Consider the following 14,660-nt stretch of genomic DNA (forward strand, 5'->3'; position numbering starts at 1 on the left):
CAAAGCACTGCACAAAGTCAGAAATGTGTTTGATGTATTAGATGCTTAGATTGCGCACAAATGGCCAAAACGAGCGCTTCGTGGTTGCGTGATTTTCGGTTTAAGTGAATGGCGTCCTCCTTTCACTGGGTGGGGGAAAAAAAGAGAACAAATAAAATTAAACAGTCTGGATTTTTTTGTATACTTGGTCATACATTTTAAATCAACAGGTTGAAACTGAAACTCTCGATTTACTACTACGCGGGTTTATGTCACGTAAACCAGGTGAGAGAGTCTTCCAGAACATGAGGACGGCGCTTCTTCCGCCGGGTCAGACTTTGCGACGAGTCGTCAGAAGAAATCGCCGGAGAGGGCAGACCGATGGCTAGGGCCGTTTAGCGTATACCGTATCTGAAACTGTTATAAATTTACTGCCCATTTAGCGGAGTTGTGCTATGTCTTCAGGAATGACGGGGCAAACACCGTAAGTGTGTGTTTAGTTTGTGTTAGTAAGTAGATCTGAGCGGTGTTACACAGGCTAACGCCACAACGCGGAGTTCACCCAGCAGCAAGCTAGTGTTTGTTAGCCTAATCTGTTAGCTGTACTAACGCCAGCAAAGCACACGCTAGCCTGGCCTGCTGGTAAAGGTTAGCTTGCAGGGTGTTGTTTGTCGCTAAAAAGCTAATATAGATTGGTTTCTCAGAGTTTATATTGTCACTGTAGATCGATATTATATTTCCTGCGAACTCCTGAAACAGTATCGTAACTGGATAGCATAGCTAGCTTAGCATTCGGCGTCTGTTAGCTTAACAGGGAATAACGCTTTCTTATTTGCTACATGAGAACTAATAACCTTTATCTTTATCAAAACACAGTTTATTCACGCAAGGTCTTAAAACCATCAAAGTGCCCCGGTATGTCAGGAATGTCTAGTAACCCGGAATACGACTAGCTAAAATAAACAACTACTCACCATGAATGTTCAGCGAAGTGTTTAGAAGTTTTTCTTGTGATATCATCGTGTATTAGTGCATCTGAACAAATCGTTATAGCACAGATACGAAATGTAGTGTCCATACTTTAAAGTCCCACGACTGATTTGGTCTACACTGAGCGCTTATCCAGCATTTGTCACACTATCTGCTGGGGTTAAAATGACTGGTCCCCTTTCATTTAGCGCCACGGAGTCGTTTTTATTTTAATTTTTGGCAAATAATAACTGTATTTATATAGCATATTTCAAAACAAAGTTACAAAGTGCTCCACAAGACAAGATACGTTTAAAAAGAGATAAATGTGAAACATTAGGTATAAAAGTACTGGCTATAACAACTTTGTAAAATTGAATTGTTACTGGTTTTGCTTATGTAATACTACTTTGTTAATTTTTCTTTCTTAATCTCAGGTGCCTAACTAGCCGTTGGGATAAGCCAGCGCAGCCCAAACAGAGTGTAGATGTACAGCAGCAGAAGAGCAGTGAAAAAGCAGCCCACCCCATCTCGTTACCAGGAGTTGTGGCTGCTGCTGGCTCAAACAGCACAGTTTCCCAGCCACCAGAAACGGGAGGACAGTCTCCTCAGGGAGGTGTTGAAATGGCTGCGGCAATGGCAGCTAAAATAAATGCTATGTTGATGGCAAAAGGAAAGCTGTTGACTCCTCCACCCTTACTTGCAAAGGTGTGCAGTTGTGGTTATATAATTATATAATTGTTTTTGCTGTTACTAATGGACTTAAAGTTTTCTGTTATTTCTTGCATATTTCATTTTAGACCCCTCCAAGTGTGCCTGTGCCAGCCGTTACAGAAGAGATGGTGGTCACAGAGGTCGACATAAATGATGTGCCATTAAACTCCAGGGACCTTCTTACTAAAGGCAAAACTCAGGAGGAGGTTGGTGGAAAGTAACCACAGCAGTGTTGCATGTAACACGTTGCACTTTTTTGTTGCTGTTTTTAGAAGTTTTAAAATAAAAATATTCTTATCTTTTTTTAAAAAAAATTCTGTTACCTTTTTCAGATCCGACAGTTTAGTGGAGCCGTTGTTTCAACAAAAGGTCATTATATGACTGAAGCTGAAAAGGGAATAGTAGGAGGGTATGTGTGTTGAGTCTTAATGTTTTGTTTCTGCAAAAGTAGTATTTCAAAAGAATTATTGTGTGTTTAAATGGAAAAAGCAGTTTCCTATAAACAGTTAAATGATGTATTGTAGTATTTCCTACTTTGTGTATTGTGGCTTAAGAAAATCTCTCCAAATTTACCAAAACAGCTAAATTCATCTAATAAAAGTAAACAATCATTACAAATGTTAATTAATGAGTTTTGCAGTGATTGATAGGAGTTTAAAAATTTGTCCATGACTGATTTTCTTTCCTTTAGACAAAGACCTTTGTATTTGCACGTTCAGGGAAAGACCCAAGAGCACGTCAACAGTAAGTAGCACATTTTATCTGCTTAATATACAGAGGCTGACATTGTCTTCATCTAATGTAATTCACAAATGTCTGAGCTTGTAACAGTGGATGCGGCAGATGCTCAAATATTGGTGACTTTTCTTGCAACATTAGAGGCTGTGATGAGGATAAAGGAGATCATCTCTGAGGATGTGATGAGGACCTCAGCAGCATCAGGGGGACAACAGGTGCCTGTAATTCCACCGCTCACACTCTACCCTCAGCCACCTCGACCTGTCGTTCCTCCTACCGCACCACGGATGCCCAACACCACTTCAGTGCCAGCCCAGGGCCACCGACCAGCAGCTCCTCATTTAGGGGTAGGCAGATGATAAAATTCAATTCTCTGTGTTAAATTCAAAATTACATCAACTCATCACACCCAGAATATCAGTAACTTGAACCTTAATTTACTGAGTCATATGAGTCAAGCATGGGACAAAGATGGGTAGTCTCTACATTGTAACTAGTAATAGCATTTTTTAATTTATCTGGATGTATAACATTGCCACCTTATTCAACATCCAGGATCAAATTAGGGTTATGAAGTCTAAAGTTCATTATTAGGTTATTGGATCTGGGTCAGGATTTGTCAACTGGAGGTAAAAAAAGTGAAGCAAATGAAGACTCTGTTGCCTTCACTGATACCTGCCTCCAAAAGTAAGAGCAGAGAGAACGTCCCTGGTCTGTAGTGAAAAGCCTTGGATTTCTGCATCTGCTTACAAAGCTTATCCAACCTATTGGCGAACTTGATTTCACTAAACAACCAGAACATGCATGGTATTAATAAGGTAACCGTTTCTTTATTTATCCTCAGAGTTTTGTGCACACAAAGATTTTTGTGGGTCTGGACCAGGCTTTGCCTTCATTCAATGTAAAAGAAAAGGTCGAAGGTCCAGGAGGTTCGTATCTGAGTCACATCCAGACAGAGACGGGAGCTCGAGTCTTCCTCAGGGGAAAAGGTTCTGGATACATAGAACAGGCATCAAGACGAGAGTCCTTTGAGCCTCTTTATGTCTACATCAGGTATGTTCAGTCTGATTGAAGGATTTATTAAATGAAGTAACCACGCATTCAGTTCGTGCTGTGGTTTCATTTTTAGAGCCTTGCTTGCAGATGAATGCTAAAAGGTCTTTTCCTTTTGCTGCCTAGCTTTTGCTCGGCGTCAGACTCCAAAAGTATGCATCATTGTCATTTTGATTAGTTGCTCACCTCATAATTTTTGCGCATCTGCTGCATATGCAAAATGGATCAGGTGTAGGCCAGAGTCTGTGAGTAGTTCTGTTTCTACAGACATCTCTAGAGTCCATTGATGTGGGAGCCATCCAGATGGCACAGAACTCATCCAAGAAGATTTCTGCTTCTGGAAAAGATGAGACTTTAGAAACTGTGGAAAAACTGTTTTAATGACGTACATCCTCTAAATTACCTTCTCTATTGCTCTTCCAACGGTATAGCAGTGTTTTGTTTGTCTTTGGTTTTTTGCCAGTGAGTTGAGTGAGCACGTATTAAACACGAGTTTCAAGGATTATGACACAGTGTTGGCGTCACAGTTTGTCTGTGTAATGATAATATGTCAAGCATAACCATGGCTTTAGTCCTTTACCAAGTCTGCTACATCCTGTTTAACAATGGTCCTTTGTTACAGCCACCCAAATGCAGCTGGATTGGAGTCAGCAAAGAAACTCACTGAGAGTCTCTTGGAAACTGTAAGTACACAGTATTATCACTGTAAATCATGTCAGAAGTGATTTTATATTGTATGAAAGTCTTATGGGAGGTATAAGAAGGTGAAACTACTGAAGTGTATAGTTTTCACCGATACCTACCTCCAAAAGTGAAAGTGGTAGTGTGAACCACCTGATCTCCAGCAATAGGTTTTGAGTGCTCTGCACCTACCCACAATACTATATCTGAGTATAAATCAACAATTTTATCTGGTTCCTTACATAATTTTTGTTTTTCTTTCATTCTGTAGGTTAGAGCTGAGCATGCACGTATGGTGTCGGTATACACAGCCACCGGCTCAACGCAGTGTGAGTATTCTTTTAAGTCTTGTAACTAAACAGACAAAATTCCAGCAGGGTGACCAAATATAAGGTACTGGCTGACTGCATTCTTCTTGTGGTAATTAATCCTCCCGTGACGTCTTTAGTGGCTCAGCAATTGCTTGAAGTAGTAGGTCACAGTTGTCAAAGCACCCTGTTATTGATCCGTGTGATATGTGCTATTAACTCAGGGTTCTATACTTTCATTTCAGCATACGCAGTACATGGATTTCCACCTAATAGCAATTACTCTAGCCAGGGGTCCTGGTATAACTACCCAGCAAATGGGTATGCTGGCGGCTATTCAGCGTACCCAGGAGCCACTGGTTATTGGAGTAAGGCAAATGGTCCCCCAAGTCATTCTAACTTGTCGACAAACCCTCCATCTTCTCAGGCAATGGTTCAGTATCCGGTGTGTCCTAGGAAACCGCATCCCTATCTTGTCCAGGTAATTATAAAGCCTAAAGCTGCCACTGCTTAAAGTTTTCATTTTTTAGTCAGTTGAATTAGAGTGCTACTTTTTTTTTTCTTCTTCTTTTTTAAATGCTTGTTGGAAGCAGCTGTAGACTTAGATTTCAGTCTGACCAGCCAGTACAAACCCCAAATGGTCATTTATAAGATATGAATGATTAAAAGCAGGTAGAAATATGTGAATAGTGGCCATCAAAGATTGTGACATTAAATAATTAATGACTGGATAGATTCATTTCAGCACTAGAAGTGCAATAAAAGCATGAAAGTCATCGAGGCCTTCGAGGAGTTTTAGTTCTTTTAAAATCCTGTGGCAGCATCAATGTGTATGTGTTGATTTTGCCCTACCCAAGGATCCAAGCAGAAGTGAGACAGTGGAGCCTGAAGGATCTTTAAATACCCCCCCTGACTCAGGAAGTCCCAACCATCAGTTCCAGGAGGGGGCTGAGGATGAAAAGGTTAGCTGAAGAGTAACACCTCTACATATCACCAAAAAAAATCATTCTGGCCGTTTTACCGTGAGCATTACTCAGCGATCGACCTGTTTGAATTGCAGCTGATGGTGTAACCGTCTGGTATAAATCATTCTGAGAAGCTTCAGGCGTCACTGCTAAACAACTAAAATTGGACAGAATTCCAGAAAATTTTAGCTCATGAAATTATTGTATGAAATATATTAAAGCCAGTTTCAGTTATTTCGGCATGAATACTGATCATCTCTTTTGCTCTTCTTGCCTATTTTCTGAACTAGTCAGCTATCAAGTTACATAAATGTTTAGGTGGAAAATTACTATCTCTAATACAAATGGTCATCAAACAAAGCAAAGCAGTTTTTTTGTTTGTTTGTTTTTTTGAAATCACAGATATTAGCTTCATTTGCATCACTGTGTTAATCTGAAAATGGCAATACAAGGAAGTTCTGCTTTGGTCACTTACGTTTTTCTATCTTAATTGGTGTCAAAATTATAGACAGACATAGTCATACTAATAAAACACCAGCAGTTCTACTTTTCATGTGCACAATCATTTAGAGCATATGCTGGAAAAGGTATGTGAACACTGATATCAGATGTTCCAATTAAGAAGATATCATTGGGTTGGTAAGTGATTGCTTAGTGTGTTCAATAACGACATGAAAAGTACAACGGTTTGTGTGGTTTTTAGCTCAGTCAGATTGTCTGTCCATAACTTTGGCTTAGATGAAGATCAGATCAACTTTGGTCAGTGGTCAGTTCAAAATCAAACTTTATTGTACCTGTAAAGCTCATTCTCTCTCAAAATCTCTTTGGGCTCTTTCGGATTCTTTGAGTCGTTTGAGGTGTCAACAAGTGTTGCCTTGCTCACTAGTTGCTTTGTTAGATCCCAAAACTTTTTCCCTTTAAGAATGTTAAAGATTTTAATGCCTGTGTGTGCAAGAGATCAGTGTTATATGCTGGTTCTTGTTGACGCCTCAGCTGAGGATAAAAATAACTTGTAACAAATGGCAAGCCCTGAGTGTTTGGCAAGATTTTCACATGCTAAAGTGATTTTTTTTTTCTTTCCTTTAAGAAAAGCCTTTTCTTTATATTAGAAAGTTTTAAAAAGCCTTGAATGTTCTGCACTTGTCTTTTTAGCCCTACAACATTTCTCCAGAGGGTCCAGCTCACCAGGAGTCCAGCCTTCCTGCACCCAGTGTTGGTGAGGTGAAAGAAGAAGAAAGGTCTGATCATAAATCCTTTTTTTCCTTTCTATGTTCTTCATGAGTCTTGGGTCGTGTAGATATTCATATCTCTCTCTGTTCAGGATCCTGATGCCTCCACCGCCGCCTCCCTGCGTGGCTCCTGCCGCTGTTGCCCGCAAAAGGCCAAGAGATGCAGTGACAGATGATCCAGCTACTCTGCCCAGCAGCACCGCTTCATTGGGTATGCTGTTCTTTATTTCCTAATGCTGTGAGAGCCTTAGTACTTAGATATTTCTTCTGTGGTGTTGTCTGTTACATGAAATGGCATCTCCCCCCCGTGGCGCAATGGGGGAGGAGTGGAGACCTGTGTGAAACCTTCCGCTGGTGAAACTCACTAACATGCTCTTCTTGTATATGTTTTTTGTCTTTCCCCTGTTTTCTCTCTCAACATGTGTCCCTGGACCTGCCTGTTATGGATGTGTGCTCTGCTGCCGTTTCATTTGATATCTTCCCTCCCCCTGGCTGTGGATCAAACGAACTCAAAAACCACCGCTAATGTGGGGCTCCTCAATGGGTTTCTTTTTGTTTTTGTTCTCTTGCTTCGTCTCCCCCTCCCCCTTCTCTTTCTCATGTCTCCCACCTTTCTTCTACTTTTCTCTCTCTCTCTCTCCATTTTTTTTTTTTTTTTTTTTTTATTGTCCCCTTACAGGTATTCAAGAGGAGGTGTGCGAGAAGAAGGCTAAAGTGGTCAGTGATACGTCGGGGCTAGTGCCCTATGGAGGGGATTCCTCCGATGAAGAGGAAGAGAGGACCCACAGCAGTAAGACAGATAACTCATAACCTCTGCCCCGTCCCATCCCCACTGTCCAGGATTATTCACAGACCCAAAGTCCACATTCAGTAGATCAACAAGTTCCACAAATGCAACTCGCATTAAAGGAAAAGTCCACCCTTGTATTATACACTGTTCTGGCATGTTATACCACATTTACTACAAAGAAAAATGTATTAGCATAAAAAGGAGAGACCTTTTTATTTCTAAAATTCTTCCAAACAGATGCAGTTTTTACTTTTAACTTTGTAAGCATCTTTGAGACACTTCTTTAAAAGTTCTTGTACCCCTTTTATTATTCACGTACCTTTTTAGGACAGGCAGCTGAGCTTCATAGCCCATCAGACTTTATACAACATTCATGTAAAGTATTAATGATTAGGAAGCAGTCTTGCTTTTTTTTTTTTTTTTTTTTTTTTTTTTTTTTTTTTTTTTTCCCATTTTCTAGGTTTTCCTGTGTCATTATGTTTTATTTTTTAAAATATGTCTCCCAGAATGCCTTTTTTATAACCCCTGACACAAGGCATGTGAACCTGTTGGTTTAAGTTGAGGGTGAGCGTATTTAAATTTATAGCTGCCTGTGTAGAAAATGTAAATATAGAAGTATAGATGCCAACTATGTCAGTGTCAGTGTGCATTTATGTTTGTAGCTACATAACTTAAAATATAACACATCTTTGGGCTACACGTCATCTTTTTTTTTCTTTTTTTTTTTTTTTTATCTACATTGTTTACTCCCTGGTCATTGAACTAGAGATCCAAATCCAGCAAATTTAAAAACACCATTAGTAGCCACTTTAAACAGTGTGAAAGTATTCTGGGTGGACTTTCCTTTTACATATGTGAATACAGCTGTATTATATTTTAAAATGTTTTTTTTTTTTTTTTTTTTTTAAATTTCCCCTTTTGGACTTTAACACTGCTGCAGTCACAGGTGGTTTAAATATTGTACAATCTAGTGAAACCTTTTCTTATCTTGGAAAATGGTGTATGCCTGTTCCCATGGAATACTATAATAAAAACATCTGAAAGTCTTGGATTGTCTTTAGTAACAGAGGTCTGTTTTTAATGGAGGTTGGTGTTACAAATGTTAGTTTTATTAGATGTCACCAAGCACTCTGGTAAGTATTAAAGAGAGTTATTCCTTCTCCTCGTTGCCCTGGGTTTTATTTCATGCCGATACTTGTGGTGTCAGATGAATGCGTATTCAGGAGCTTCTATGCCATTGTGCAGAGTAAGTGCTCCTGGGTTGTCCAGGCTAAAACACGGGTGGACGTAATTTCGGAAGTGACAGTGGAAGGTGTGCAGGTGTTGTTCCAGATTTACATTAAAGAAAGACAGGGTTCCTCTTTCATAGTCGAGTGCCACTCCAATCCGTACGGGGTTCACTGTGATCCTCAAGTCAGGACTCCAACCATTGTGCAGAAACTCATATTTGTGCCTTTAAAAAAAACCCAAAAGAGCAACATTATTAGTGTAGCAAAAAAATGTTTTTATTGATACTGTTGATGATTTTTCCCACTATGTCAGCCATTAAGAAAGTAGATGCTGACTAATGAGCCTGCAGCAGGATTTCAAATGGCTGCGGCTTAAAGAAAATGAAAAATGTGGTTGGTAAATTGTGTGTAGGCAGAATCAACAGGATGATGCCCACAATGGGAACCATATTCAGAGCTCGTGTGATATGCTGCTGCGAATGACTCGCTAAATGTGATAATTCATCTGTCCTGCTTTGTTCCAAGAAGAGTTGCCATAGAAACTGTTATAAGGTAACAGATATTCAGCTGTGGGCTTTTCTGCCTTCAATGGGCTTAGTTTCACACAGAACGGGTACACAGTTTCTTTTTTTTTTTTTTTTTTTTTTTTGCTTAGGAAAGGAAAATTTCTGAATGCTAAAAATAAAATCTTGGCCCAGTTTCTGAGAACTGCAATAGTAGGCCCTCAGAGGATCAGCATGTTAATTCTACTATCAGATTGGTGGAAAAATCTGCATCTATTTGGTTGGTGTAAATGTCTGCATCTTTTCAGCAGCTTACACACAAAACAAGAATGATTATATTGAAACAAATGACTGAACAGAAAACCAAGGCTCCTTTAACACTTTTCTTGAAGATTTTCTGTATAATTAAACACATTTCTTCAGACCCTGCTAAAACAGAGGCGATGAAGTATCAATATGGATATGTGAGCATTTCATGGTTCAACCCTTGTAGTTTAGTTTGCGAAACTTTCCCAGGCAGAGTGTATCTACAGGATCCCTGGGGTGCAGTTATTTTGGAGGAGTAGTGATGTACATAGAGAGTACTGACAGGACATCACAGGCTGTTCAGCAGTAAAGCTGATGAAGCCACATTAAGTGTGCTGATGGTATTGACAGCTACCTGGATGGACTCAGAATGTGTCTCATACACCACGAGGTGCTGTTGGCCCCGAGGTACGAGTTCCTCTCTGTGTCCTCGTACGCAACTCCGATCCGAAACTCTGTCCCATCATCCACCTCAACTTCCCAGTAATGCCTGCCTCGCACTGGAATCAGATCCCCTAGGATAGCGACACATCTGTAAAGACACTGACATTTACATATCTGCAGGTGTAAAGGGTCATTTTTAAGTTTCCCGTTATTCTCTGATACACATACTACACCTAGTGAAAGTGTTCTCATCTAAGGCCATGGCACTTATTGGAAGTTCCTCATCTCCATAAAAGATGGTGAATCCGTCTTCAGAAATGGACAGGCAAGGATGGGCAGTGTCCTCCAGGAGATAGAAAAATGTACCTGCACAGGTAAAACAGTGTTGGGTGTCATATGAATGTGCCTAAATTCATGTATAGAGTAAGCCAGTACATTTATTTAGGCTACAGCTTAATACTTATATTACTGAGGTTTTGAACATGACATATTGTTTTAATTGCATAACCTTTATTTATACAAAGGTAACTTAGCTGAAGATAGAGATTGTCTTTCCAGTGAAAGTAGTCAAACAGGACGGGGATGATCACTGAATATATGTAGTTACGAAGAGATGTAACTGATCTGCTATAAATCATGAAGTCACAAACCAGCTATGAGCGCGCTTTTCTGTGTCATTTGAAATGGGATATTCTCTGCTTTGGCCAAAAGCATCATGAACATGCTGATCCCAGGTGTTTCTCACCTGTAGTGGAGACAGTAATGACTTCACTCCTGTCACTGGGCCCTCCGACATTGACCGCTCTCACAGAGATGAGGTAACGTCGGCCTGGCTGCAGCTGGATCAGACACTGACAGGTGGGCACTGCTACTATAGACCTGGCCAGGGATAACCAGAGAGAGGTTAATGCTTTAAAAATATAATGTATAAATACAATGACCAGTGGTTAAACAGAAATGTATGTTTACATATACTCATATTTGAAATTTCAGTTTATGTCCACTTTGCAAAAATAAATTCACTACAGAGATAAGTGGTGAAACTATTCTTTAAAGTGACCAGATGAGAGATGAAAATGACCCCAAATGTGGGCACAGCATTCTAGCTGAGGCTAACAGTACTGCAAGGGCTGAAGCTAAGAATAGATTTCTAGGACAGAGTGCATCTTGATTCAGCAGCTCTATATCCATGGGACCTCAAAAAAACAAAAAAAAAATCCCAGGCAAGCACTAACACTAGCTTGTTTATTTTGAAGCGAAAGCTTAATCAAAGGAAAAGCCAGTGAAGACAAATATCACGGAGTACTGCATCTTTGAAGTTCTGCATTTCCAGCGAAGTCCTTCTATTTTTACTGAGCTACTTTAACTTTAGGCGTGACCTCTTCAAAGTGGCAAATTTCAGGAAGAGCAGAATTAAATTTTGAGCTTACTGAATCCATCTTGTTAATAACAGCTCTTACTCGGTGATGCTGCTCTCTGTGCCATCAGCACCCATCTCCCTGAGCTCCACTGTGTAGGAGTCTACAGGGTTGGTGTTTCCTGACTCCCAGCGGATCAGAGCAGCCTCTGGACAGCTACTGCACTCCCTCTGCTTAATCACTGGAGGTGATGGCACTAGGGAGAGAAGATTTAGACTTTATTCCCATTAACATGCCAGTCTGGAGTGATTACAGAACCAAGAAAAGTGGCAGAGCAATTATTATTTTAACTGCCACAAGTTTAATAACTCATCATGTAGATGGAGGAGTGACATTTATTACCTGTCATGTATAAAGCCTTCTCGCTGGCTGGACTGATGCCTGTGGTATTGGTAGCTGTAACCCAGAGCTCATACTGAGCATTGGGCAGCAGATCTGCCACAGTACAGTGTGTCTCCTTCACCGTTGCCTTACTTACTGAAAAGAGAGGACACATTCAGATCGGCATATGTTCAAAGAAATGCGGGATTGCCGCATCAATAGGTACAAGCTGAGCAGCAGATGGTGACACTATCATGCAGTGCGCGTCTGTGGTGAAGCGTCTCTGTTTTATACCCAGCGGTGTGAAGGTGCTGTCTGCTGGTGTATCCTCCAGCACTGGTCGGTAGTAAAGCTCGTAGTACTCCACTGTGTCATCAGAGAACAAGCTCCAGCACACATGCAGGGATGTCTGGGTGGCAGAGTTGGGCATCTGGGGATTGATTACTGGGGCGGATGGAGCTTTTATGTTTTTTTAAACAGAAGAGATTCACTGTTAATGCAGCATTATTATCAAGTCATAACATTAAAAAAAAAAAGCCCAAAAAGCTAAATGTTAAGGCAGCATGTTCTAGTTAAAGCGCAACACTGACACCTCTGTGCTGTTTTTATTATTATGATTCTCATTTTCAGTGATGCGGGAAACGCCTTGTATCCAGCAGTCACTACATCTTGTGACGTGGAAAAGAACTGCACGTTCCTAAATTTGGAGTTTTCGGTGAAGTAAAGGAGGCGATTTGTGAATACAGACCCGGCACGACGTTGATCGAGTCCATCATGGTTTTGACATCCGACAGGTCAGCGAGCGGCGTGTTAAATTCAAGACGTGTAGACAACGTGAAGTCAACCTCATCTTTGGCAAACTCCTCAATTCTAGTGTAGTACAAAAAAAAAAAAAAAAAAAGAAGCCCTGAATCAAAAACAAGGAAACATAATGGTAATGCAGCATGCGATGTGCTGTCCGGTGGATGATCACTTGCAATGCTTACAGTTTGATCATTAAAAAAGAAATCTTCAAACTTCCAGTCCACACACATGCTTTTCTTTGAGCATTCAACCACGTTTTGTGCAGTGGGTGGAGTTTGTTCAGATTCTATGTAAACTAAACAATGCACATCTAAAATCAAGTTATGTAAAATTAGTCTGAAGCTGCAGGGAAGAAAATCACATGTTATTGATGCTTAGTCTCTTAAAATTACACCATGCACGCTCACTGTGCAGCACCGTGGTTACCTTTTAATGGTGGGCATAACTGTCTGTCAATGAAATCCAGAGAAATCACTTTAACAGCAAAGTAAAAAAAAAAAATAAAGGCAAAATAATATTTCATATCTACAACAACATTAGTTGGCCATTCTTTTGTTGTCCATCTGCAGAAATGATCCGATGGAGTCATGAATCACCTTCAGGAAAAGCCTCTTGTCCTGGCTGCGGTAGATCTCTTGCGCCGTCTCAATGAGCTCCTTGGAGGCATCGAGCGCCCGTCCACAGGCCAGCAGCTGGCTGTACAGGGCTTCCAGCTTACTCTTCTTCTCCTCCTGCAATCCAGCTGCGCTCTCATCGTGTCGCTGAGACAACGTCTGCAGCACGTCATTGTGGTGCTCCAAGTGCTGCTCCTGACGGCCAAAATTCTCCTGTGCATACATTAATATGATCAGAGTGGTGTAGTTGGTCAGAGGTTTACACATTTGTTATACATTAAAGAACAAATGATGATGTGATTCCCACATTCAGAGTTTTCGTGTTATAAAACTGGCTACTGACAACTTTATTACTGTCGAGTAAAAAAAAAAGAAGCATATCCCTGCATGTTCACATGATGATAAAACAATAAAATTATGTCAAAACAAATCACATTGCTTTCATCAAACTAGGCTTTTGAGTAGTACCTCTACAGTGAGGAAGATCTCTTCCAGATGACCTGCGAAGCTCTCCATCTCTGCAACCTTCTCTTGCAACTGATCCCTAATCGAGATGATCTCCCCCTGAAAGCAGTTGGACAGCAAACTTCAGGTCTTTCCACTTTTAATTCAAACCTGCAACATAGACTATTACCCAGCCTAGTCGGGGTAACAGTTACCTCTACTGCTTTATGCAAGAACTTATGTTGCTGTTTGCTGTGTTCTGTATTTATGCTGCCATTTAGCCCAGTTCTCTCTCAGAGAAATGATCAAATGCAGTGAGACCGCTGTGGCTGAACAGCGGTCAGATAAAATAGGAAAATATATCCTGTGATGAATTAGTGTTAGTGTCCTCACCTCAGTTTCTCCCTCCTTAAAGACATCATCCTCATCACTTCCATCTTCTGCTCCAGTGGGAGATGGAGATGAGCCTGCACTGTAGGTCTCCATAGCAGTAGACTCTATGCTTAACTCCTGGTGCTCAGCCTCCTCTGCAATCACACCCAGCCTGCCTCCTCTGATCTCATACAGGTCCATGATGGCAGGGACTGAGGGAGGAGAGAGGCTTAAGTTACCTGATATCAATCTGTAGGTGAGTACCCTAATGAAATAATATTTTAAAACTGCATCAGATGAGAATTTAACAAACACAGCAACATAGGTCATAACTCCCCTCTTCATAATTTCTGTATATAACTCTTAGAGTGAACATGCAGCTGACAACAAATTTACCTGGAAAATTGAGGGAGCCGGTCGGTTCTAAACAACCATTTCAGGCCAGCAGCAGTATCAGTCAAGACAGCTGTGGGCGTTCAGCTCCAAAGCAAAAGCAGCGACAAAAATAGACGGGGCTGCATTTGCTCGGATTTCACAGGCACGCCAAACATCCACGGAGGAAGTTCGTCATTCATTAAATAAAACGTAAGATTCAGACTCGCTAGAGGCCTGAGATCTGTCGACAATGTAAATAACCACAACTAAAAGTTAAATGCTTTAATTTTTAGGAGTTGGAAATCCCCGAGCATGTGATTCAAAGGTCAAAGTTAAACCCAGTACGAGAGCCTTATGCCGCATTCAGGGATCCTCGTAAAAGTCCCACCATGACCGTTCAAACGCACTGGATTAGAGACCCGCCTGCTCGTAATGACCAAAGTTGTACCGTACTTTTCGTGATT

General features: G+C 40.8%; 2 protein-coding genes across 2 annotated transcripts; one reads left to right on the forward strand and one right to left on the reverse strand.

Annotated features, from left to right (window-relative positions):
* Positions 1-314: 314 nt before the first annotated feature.
* On the forward strand, positions 315-7,849 carry LOC115772500 (KH homology domain-containing protein 4-like). The gene is made up of 14 exons (XM_030718788.1): positions 315-463; positions 1,386-1,656; positions 1,749-1,868; positions 1,995-2,071; positions 2,354-2,406; positions 2,542-2,747; positions 3,245-3,453; positions 4,076-4,136; positions 4,406-4,463; positions 4,688-4,923; positions 5,300-5,404; positions 6,560-6,645; positions 6,729-6,847; positions 7,316-7,849. The coding sequence occupies exons 1-14, from the start codon at positions 435-437 to the stop codon at positions 7,444-7,446; spliced, it is 1,761 nt and encodes a 586-aa protein (XP_030574648.1). The 5' UTR covers positions 315-434; the 3' UTR covers positions 7,447-7,849.
* A 601-nt stretch (positions 7,850-8,450) lies between these two features.
* On the reverse strand, positions 8,451-14,524 carry fsd2 (fibronectin type III and SPRY domain containing 2). Its single transcript, XM_030718777.1, has 13 exons — positions 14,218-14,524; positions 13,843-14,033; positions 13,474-13,569; positions 12,988-13,218; positions 12,818-12,840; positions 12,336-12,457; positions 11,882-12,046; positions 11,609-11,743; positions 11,309-11,462; positions 10,594-10,727; positions 10,082-10,214; positions 9,820-9,996; positions 8,451-8,879 (listed from the first exon to the last, which is right to left on the reverse strand). The coding sequence occupies exons 2-13, from the start codon at positions 14,020-14,022 to the stop codon at positions 8,630-8,632; spliced, it is 1,800 nt and encodes a 599-aa protein (XP_030574637.1). The 5' UTR covers positions 14,023-14,033; positions 14,218-14,524; the 3' UTR covers positions 8,451-8,629.
* Positions 14,525-14,660: the final 136 nt, after the last annotated feature.

Source organism: Archocentrus centrarchus, chromosome 3, assembly GCF_007364275.1.
Source record: "Archocentrus centrarchus isolate MPI-CPG fArcCen1 chromosome 3, fArcCen1, whole genome shotgun sequence".
Classification (NCBI taxonomy): domain Eukaryota; kingdom Metazoa; phylum Chordata; class Actinopteri; order Cichliformes; family Cichlidae; genus Archocentrus; species Archocentrus centrarchus.